Here is an 8,815-nt window from a genome sequence, read left to right on the forward strand (position 1 = left end):
CGTTTTTGGTGAATAATTACGATAACCTGCGTGACTGTCCGTGATGTTGTCGCGTATATCCCGTTTACTCATCATCTGACGTTTCAGTATTGTGAATGCATTGAATGCACCCGCCTTCGTCACCGTCATCGTCTATGCAAGAAGCTGTGTCGTCGTCGTCCGGGCAACATCAGCTTCAGAATCAGCACTCGCTCATGCAAAGACTTTTGATGGGCGTAGGTAGCACGCAAACGGCGAGCAGCGCAAGAAATGGAATCGAGGACATCGCTGCACGATTACATAAACAGAATGGAAACGCGACGATCAGTGCATCCACCGGGAATGGATACTATTCGGTTTGTTTGCTTAAAGTTTCAGCGTTTTCCTTTTCTTCCTCTTTATCACATAACTGATCTTGTTCAGCCCGAAATCTCATCACCATGGGGTGATCAAGTGCTTAGCATTTCCAACAACACTCCTATGATGCATTTAACGTGCTTAGAATGTGGCATTAACAAGAACAATAGTGAGGATATGGAGGTGAGCCTATCTATTGCTTTTTCTTTCTTTCTAAGATGGACTGCCATTATAATTCACCATCGTTTGCACGACACTTTCTTTTTTGGTGGATTATGATGGTGGGAGAACAATGCAACGGTTGCGATATTCGCAATTGAACTGCACTGAATCTATGTATTCGGTGACCTGAACTGTGTGATCTCATGGGGCAATATTTTTGTTAATTGGTGACCATATTTTGATGTTTCTCATGTGTGATGCAACCATGAGACGATTGTCAAAAGTACTAAATCTCCAAGATCATTAATTTAAATTTGCCCTCAAGGAAACTGAACGGATTCTTTTCTTATCTTATGCCTTTTCTTATTTCCTTTTGTTGAACGCTTGAAAATTCGTCCACCCCCATTTGCTATCTTGCCGAGTCCGTGCTCCCATCGAAGACTCATTGCAATCTTCCTCAAAACATGAGTACCAAACTTAAAGATTCAAAACAAAACCTCGACAGAGACTCCCAACTTGACACCGAACTAATAGCTAATCTTTTATATGCTTCTTTTTATTCATTTCAGCTTTCTTCGTAGTCGAAAGCATGCTATTTCTGAGAATACATGTATTTATATTTGAGAACGAACTTATAACTGTTTTGTTCATTATCTCTATTATTTTCCATTTACTTTCAGGTCCATTTGAAGCGAGAACATCTCAACTGGCTGCCTTTCCAATGCCCTATTTGTTTATCGGAAAGAGCATCGGATGCGGAAATGAGAGAACATCTTCATTCTTCACATCGAAAGAATATGAATAAGGTGCCTTGCTGTTCTCGTTCATTCGTATTCCTGTTTTTGAAGTTTTCACCCTTTCCAGATTTAAGTTTCTTAACACCTTACTTTTCTCCAAAAGGAAAGGAAAGGACCAATGCGTTGCATGAAAGAAATATTCTGTAGTAATGAGATCGAAACCTCGGCATTTCCCTTCCCTTTCATTTTATTGGTTGATATATTCTAATTTTGAGAAAAGTATTCCCTCTCAACTTTAAAACTATTGTTTCGAAAGAGTTTTCTTTGTTTCTGCAGCGTTATGTTGCTTCCCATGTTGCTCTGACAACAAGCCTTCTTAGATGAAGAAAACTTCCATTAAGTTGTATTATAGCATTTCACTGCATCGATAATGCTTTTCTATAATTTTGCCTACACCAGAGGATAGTTTTTCAAATGAATAGTGACACTTTTTCGGATTTTTTCTTCTATCTTCTGTATTGTTTACCCATTTTTATCTGACTGCCACTGTGGCTTCTTACATCCATATGGAATATTTAAAAAAAGCTTAGTAGATTAGACAGTTACTTATTAGTTTGTATTCTTGGTTTCTAATCTTTCTACTCTTTTAATTTCGCATTTATTAGAGAAAGAACGGCTTTCGCCACTTGCACATTCTTTCAATTTTTGTATCACATTTTTTAATACTCGTAATCTCAGTTCATATATGTGGACAACGTCACCGCAAAGCGTTCGCTGCAACTCATGATGGATCGTGCTTTATCGCATGCGATGGCTCGCCGAGCGAATAGCAGTCATCACGGAAGCGGGCGGATGTCCTCGACGACGACGATATCGCCGCCAGCAGCAGCCGTCAATCACTTTGCCGCTGCGATGAAAGCACATGATGTGGTAAGTTGTGCTGAGATATTGCAAATTTTCAAGGTTCTTGTGTTCTGAGTTAGTCTTCTTTCAAAGCTCCGGAAACAGGGAAAAAGAAGTGGCAGCAACAGAACACTCAAGGGATTTGTTCGGATTAAGAAAGTTATATCTATATACTAATGCCCTTTGTGCAGTTTTCTGTATCAGCTTAAAGAATTCAAGTTACTAGGAGGGATCCTACTTCCTGAGGGATAGTTTTAATGGATTGTGAGTTTTACCTGGTGGTAGTCCCATATCTACGTTTTCCCATAAACGAAGGAGTGTGTCATTATTGAAATTATGTAGATGTTTAAAGTGACGGATTTGCATAGCCTTCATCATCTGTTGTTAAATCTTGAGAACATGAACCCAAATGGGCAGCGCCAACCCTTGTGTCACAACATTTAAATGCGGAATATTTTCAAAAGAACTTTATGGCAATTTTAACGTGTATTTATAGAAACTACCATGTTTGGAACGATCTCATACTTCTCCTGTCGAGGTGCCGGTAGCTGTAAACACTGGTTCACGGAAACGACATATTGATGAATCATTGTCCACAGGGAACACAAATACGGATGCCCTTTTGGCCAGTATTAGTCGGGCTACGAGCTCAGGAATTGTAGAAGGAGAAGGTAGGCCGTTTTTGTCCTTATTTTCTGTGAGTATTAGTTCTAAAACCTCTTTACTGAACTATTTTCCTCTTGTGTTCAATCACTTAATGTTTAGTTGATTATTTCTTCTTTCTTTAGTGACAGACGATCTAGATATCATGCCTATGTTCAATAATAAGAGAATAAAGTCGGAATTCGATGGAGGTGACCACGATCAAGATGACGGTGCTATGATTGACGATAGCATTCTCGACAATCTGAATCCTATGTAAGAATTTGTTTTCTTCATTTTTCTTGTCTTTATTACTTTGCTGACTTCCTTCTTCGTGTATGCTTGAATTTCTTCCTGAAAATCATCGAGAACTTTCTGTCATTTTCTAAAACTTAGTGCTGGTAATTAGCTATTTATTAGGCTAAAGCTTTGCTAAAAAATGGTCGAAATAATCAAAATCACACGTCAAATCAACATTGGTTATGAATTTCGCATCGCCAGCGATTTTATTATTTTTAGCTCTGTTCTGGACAACGTCGCTGCTCTGTTTGCATCCGACGGTCGGATCGAAGATGCCTACGCGGACCCGCATCCAGAGAAAACATCGAAAAGTCAAAGTGCGAAGGCTTTGAGCAGCGCGTGAGTGCAAAGTTTTGATGGCTTCTTAATTTATCCCTCTCAAAATCCTCATAATAGTTTTTGTTTTAGCATTTTATCGTAAATAAGTTTTTGATGTTGATAGTCTTTAGTGCACCAGAAGTGATTACGAAGAGTTTTTTACGCAATCCAGTTTTCATTCGCGTCATTTTGTTCGGAATTTCTGCTTCCAGTGGCGGAGAAAGTTTTTGTTTATGTACAGCTATATGCTGTTTATGTACATATTTGGCACTTATTTAGTTGGAGTTATTAGTGTTATTTTGTTTTTACTGATGCTATATTTACTCTCCTTCATCTTACGTTTTTTTCGACTAGGAGTTTCCACAGGAGACTTGAGAACACTCACCAGAACCTCATTTTCTAGCATATCGAAGAAGCGAGTGCTTGGAGAGTGCAGCAAATGTCAGAAACCAGTCACTGCAGGAGCACGTCAGATGCATATGTTTTTCCACTTGGCCAAAGACCATGGAGTGAGTTTCTTTTTTTCGAGTCGAACTGTAACATTGTAAGAAGTTTTCAAGTTGCGGTAGAAGTTCGCTGCTTTCAATCCTTTGTTTCTTCAGACATTCCGCTTCCGTTGCTTGTTCGAAGGATGTACCGTTGAACATTATCGCAAGGATCAGATGGAAAACCATCAGTCGAAAATTCATGGAAAGATAGATCCGGAAATGATGGAGGACAGATCTCTTGAGCTGTTTCATCGATGCCAGGTTTGTTACTCCACCTATTTGTTTGTTGTTTTTTTTCTTCTTCGCGGTTTTCCTCTTTGTTCTCAGGTATCATTAAGTTCATCCAACTAAACATTTTAATTGATTTCTCACCTTTCAAAAAAAGGTGGCTTGTACAATACCCTATCTAGCTTATGTTATCGTTCCTGGTTCATATACCAACATTTTCATTAATGGTGGTAGTGATTGGTTGGCTACGTTTGGTTGACTCTTCCCCCTTAGCATGCTTTCAATTGTGGTCGTGACACGCTCGGTTAGTGTTGTGTGGTGTCGTTTCAGGAGTTGAACCATGAACTATTTCTGGCCCATAAAAACAATGCTAGCAACAGTGCTGCTGCAGCGGCAGCAGCCGCCGCTGCAAAAGCAGCAGCTGCTGCAGAAAACGCGAATTCGTCGCAGCTACAGCAACAACAACCACAACAACAACAACAGCAACAGCAACAACAACAGGTTGGTTCTCGGGTGCCACACTACTAACATCGCTAACCCCTAAGTTTTGTCAAGGATGTATGTCTAACGTTCTGTTTTACTGCATGAAATTATTAAATTGCATGGTTTTTTTGGTTTTGTTTGGACTATTTCTATAGTAGACCCACAATATTCCTTAGTTTTGTCATGTAGTGTGGCTCGAGAACTGATTTGCTTTATTTGTATAGAACATCATGAAAAAACATACTATCAGGGTTCTATGCTTCAAGTCTGAATTCTTTCAGACTTATTCACACATTTTTTTTCTCCTGAAAATGCTTGAAATGTTCAACGATGACCTCATGATTGGAACGTCAAATGTTTCAGTCACGTTCTAAAATTGAATGTTGCAAGTTACCAAGAATAAGTTCGCTTTTGCAACATATATAAGAAATGCAGATGTAATCTTGTAGAACACAAAACGTTGTTTCTCGAGATTTTTCTTGAAACGTCGTTTTTCGCCGTGGCGCTAACAACAGTTGCTGCGTCGTTCAAGTGTTATTAACTTCAACAATTTTGTGTGAATCTGCTTCTAATGAGCTGTTAGAAATTACAAAATTCCTTATAGTTATCTTCATCCAGTTAACGCTTTCTAGGAGTTATCTATGGAATTGCTGGGGACAAAAAACGGAAGCACCCCAGGCCCAACGGCCGCTAAGGCTGAAGCTGCCTACAATGCTCAATTAGCTCAGAAGGAAAGGGTAAGCACATCACTTCTAGTCTTTTCCTTTTGTTCTATTTTTAAAGACCTACTACACGTTTTTTTCCTTAATACCTTACCTCAACTTCTCAAAAAGTGAAGTGTTGCTCTTCAAAACGGTTACTGAATAAATGCACGTTGCCCGACCGTCTTGTGAAGTTTTTTTTTTTATATTTTATGTCTTCCAGAACAGTAAAAATGCCCCGGCACCACCACCAAAGCCTACTCCAGCCACTACTGTGGTCCCAAGACCAGTTCCAGATGAGGAGCACCCTTTAGAATGTCGCCTTTGTCATAAGACAATGCAAAATAGGGTGAATTTTTTCATTCCTCATGAAATAATTATGAAGGTTAAGAAGTAATATCTTTCAGATACGTGGTTTTCACATCCTTTGGCATATGGCCAAAGATATGGGCATCAATCGATACATTTGCCGAGTTTGTGGTTTCGGACACGATCGATCTCAGTCGGTGCAGGTGCACGGCAAGAAAGAACACGGCACGGAAGATGTTGTACAAGATCGTATAGGAGTGAGTACAGCAGCTTACTTTTATTGTATAAAGTGACTTCTGTAGGAGGAACGTGAAAACGCAGCGTTTCACTCGTGTTTATTGGTCTATCATATACACTTTAGAAAGGCACTGATTTTTCCGTTATTTTGCGAACGAAATTTGTTGGTTCGAAAAAATGCAGAGGAGATCAGACCGTTCTAAGCAAATGACACTGATACGTCAGGTGATAATTATTTCTTTCTGTTCAGGAATATTCTGACGAGGTGAAGCAGATGTCGGAGCAATGTTTTGGATTTCAAGCCCTCTTTGCCCAGGAGAATAAGCGAAGGAGCAAGATTCCGACGGCCGCAACTGGAGTAAGATTTATCGGAAGAATCTATATTTTTTTTTTGCACGAGTAACAAGAGTGTAGTAATGGAGATGCAGTGAATTCTAACGTCGGATTGCTAACATGTACTATTCCCGCAGTTTTTTTTTCATATGCTTTCAGAAATTGAAGAATACAGTAGATGAAGACGATACTGTTGACGATTTGACGTTAGAGTTAGGTCAAGATTTGCAGGTAGTTAGGGAGTAGTCTCAAATGTGTGCGAAAATAACTGATGATTATCTATTAAGGGTGAACTAGATGATCCCGATGCTACACCAGAAGAGGAACCAGAGGATGAACAAGATGTCTATGAGGATGAAGAAGAGGTTTGTTTGGATATTCTTAATTAGCGAAATCACTGGTAATCCATATTACATTCTGCTGATCATTTTTGTTGCAGGAACGGGATTCAAGTGCCTCAACAAAAGTCCGGAGTAAAAAACGCCAAAGTCGTTTCCCACGATTTGGTCTTAGACGACCAAAATCGAAGAGCAAAAGAACGGAAATGGCTAAATTGAGAGAGATCAGTATGTTGCTGGGAGGAGCTCAATATTTTAAGAAGAAACTCTCAGAGGCTGCACATTGTGAGGTTGGTTTCTTTACCGTCTGTCTATTTCCATCAGGTGATCGACATGGTCTGCATGCCAACTAAAATGCTTCTTGAGTGTATGGTTTCACGCTGAAATCAGCACTTAGCTCGTTCCAGTGATGTCCATCTTAGGTTATCCATTTAGAAATGTGGGAAAATCACCAACTCGCGTATGAGCGAACATGCGTACACACACATGGAAGAGCATTTGTTCTTGTGTCCTCTCTGTGACTTGGTTAGTTTTCGTACATTTAACGATTTCGTTTCCGTCTTCCTACCGTCTTCCTCTTTTTTTTTTGTGAAAAACACTCACGTCGACCAAATATTTTCCATAGCGTTTCGACTTGACTTAGTAAGAGTTTTTTGTTTGAATCGGAGGAAGAGTTTGTCGAAACTAGGCACCTATTTACATTTCTATTTACATTCTACACTTTTGCGCATTTTTCTAATTCGTAACTGCAGTATGTTGGCTATCAAGTTCTTATATGATCTCAGCTAATTTTTGTATGCTTGCTACCTGCAAGTTTCAAATGAGAGAACATGTCTTTTTCAGTGTTATTTGATAAGCATCCATCTGATGTGACGCAACGATCAAAAATTCCATTTTTCAGGGTCACCAGTCCCGTGAACTAGTCATACGACATATTCGCGAGATTCACGAATCAGATGATCGACCAGTTGATAACCGATTGAAACATGCGAAAGATATCAAAGCGATGATCCGAGAATGCTATCCGGCTTACTTTGTGGACGCACCGATCCCAACGCAACAGGATATTGAGAAGCTGTAGGTTTTTCTTCCAGACGCTTCATCTTCCTTCCATAGTTTTTTTTTGGTTCCACGTTTTCTGCGGGTGACATGGTGCTGATCACCTTGTTTTGGTACGAAAGAGATGTAAATGATGGCTTGTGTTCCTTTCCAAATGTATCATTCTTAATTTTTACTCACTAAAGAGAAAGGATGGTATTGCTGTTCTTGTTCGTAATCTCTATTTAGTCGTAAAATCTCAGCCGATAAAAAACCGATACCGTAATTTCCTCTACCGATGGATATACAGTAGAACAGTAATCCAATGTCACTAGAAATCTTCCTTCTGCAATTGCGCGAACCATTTCACGTAGAATTCATGCAGGTGCATCTACGTTTCTATTTCCCACTCATTTTTCTTTTTTCGTCTTTTTAATTAGTGATAATTAAAGAGGTGCGTATCTGCTCAAAACTGACATTTCGTCCTCGTGTGCATGCCGCATTTTTTGTCTGCTACACACACTCATGAAATTAGAGAATAAGAGGGGATTGTATGCAAATACTGTGAATGTTTCATCAAAAGTATGATTTTTGCGGTTGTTCTAAAGAGTTGTGCTACGTAGGTTGATGTAAAAACACATTATACTACTTGTTTAATGATAATATCTTTTGAGATCTTTTTTCCTAATCGCCGCAACATTGTTTCATCTTCCTGATCTTCTACTATTGTTATAAGAAACATTTGTATATTGTTTCTTCACTAGATATTTGGTTCTTAATGATTTCTTTTTTTCAGTAAACAACATATGGGTGCGACAGCATCTTCTATGATAGCTGGGTTAGACGATGAACCTAGCGATGGTGTTGATGACGAAGAAGGTGGAGACTACGAGGACGATTCAGCATCAGAGCAGAAACTCGTTCTTGATGATGAAGGTGGACTGGAGATTGAAAGAGAAGATGAAGAAGAACCTGAGGATGAAGAGTACGCTGAGTGAACTCTCCATTATCGACTTGCGGATCAATCATCCTTTTTTCTAGTCACCAATTTTGGAACTTGTTATTAGATGCTACTTTTTTTTCTCTTACAAGCACCTCAGAGACGAGTGTTTTGTTTTTTTTTCTGTTTTTTTTTTGTATTTACTTTTAAGTATTAGTGCGTTTTTTCGTATATTTTTGTTGCATATGAAGCCAGTATTTGCTGAGAAGGGTCTGTGACCTTGAGTTGAGGTACCTGAATTCGCGCTATTACTTTTGAATGC

The 8,815-nt window shown here is 39.2% G+C and overlaps 1 protein-coding gene across 3 annotated transcripts; it reads left to right on the forward strand.

The window, feature by feature from the left end:
• Positions 1-104: 104 nt before the first annotated feature.
• On the forward strand, positions 105-8,551 carry RB195_013111 (uncharacterized protein; the record flags this gene model as incomplete). 3 transcript variants are annotated; one of them, XM_064202785.1, is made up of 20 exons in its annotated part: positions 105-335; positions 403-519; positions 1,179-1,304; positions 1,974-2,165; positions 2,635-2,809; positions 2,927-3,056; positions 3,300-3,419; positions 3,802-3,907; positions 4,001-4,147; positions 4,445-4,615; positions 5,230-5,334; positions 5,522-5,647; positions 5,706-5,864; positions 6,095-6,202; positions 6,337-6,408; positions 6,465-6,542; positions 6,617-6,805; positions 6,951-7,040; positions 7,417-7,592; positions 8,350-8,551. In XM_064202785.1, 20 exons carry the CDS (start codon positions 105-107, stop codon positions 8,549-8,551), a joined length of 2,820 nt encoding a protein of 939 aa, XP_064058666.1. The 3 variants fall into 3 exon arrangements, with proteins under 3 accessions (XP_064058666.1, XP_064058667.1, XP_064058668.1); XM_064202786.1 differs by lacking the exon at positions 6,337-6,408; XM_064202787.1 differs by lacking the exons at positions 4,445-4,615; positions 6,337-6,408.
• Positions 8,552-8,815: the final 264 nt, after the last annotated feature.

The sequence above is a fragment of the Necator americanus genome, chromosome V (genome assembly GCF_031761385.1).
Source record: "Necator americanus strain Aroian chromosome V, whole genome shotgun sequence".
Taxonomy (NCBI): Eukaryota; Metazoa; Nematoda; class Chromadorea; order Rhabditida; family Ancylostomatidae; genus Necator; species Necator americanus.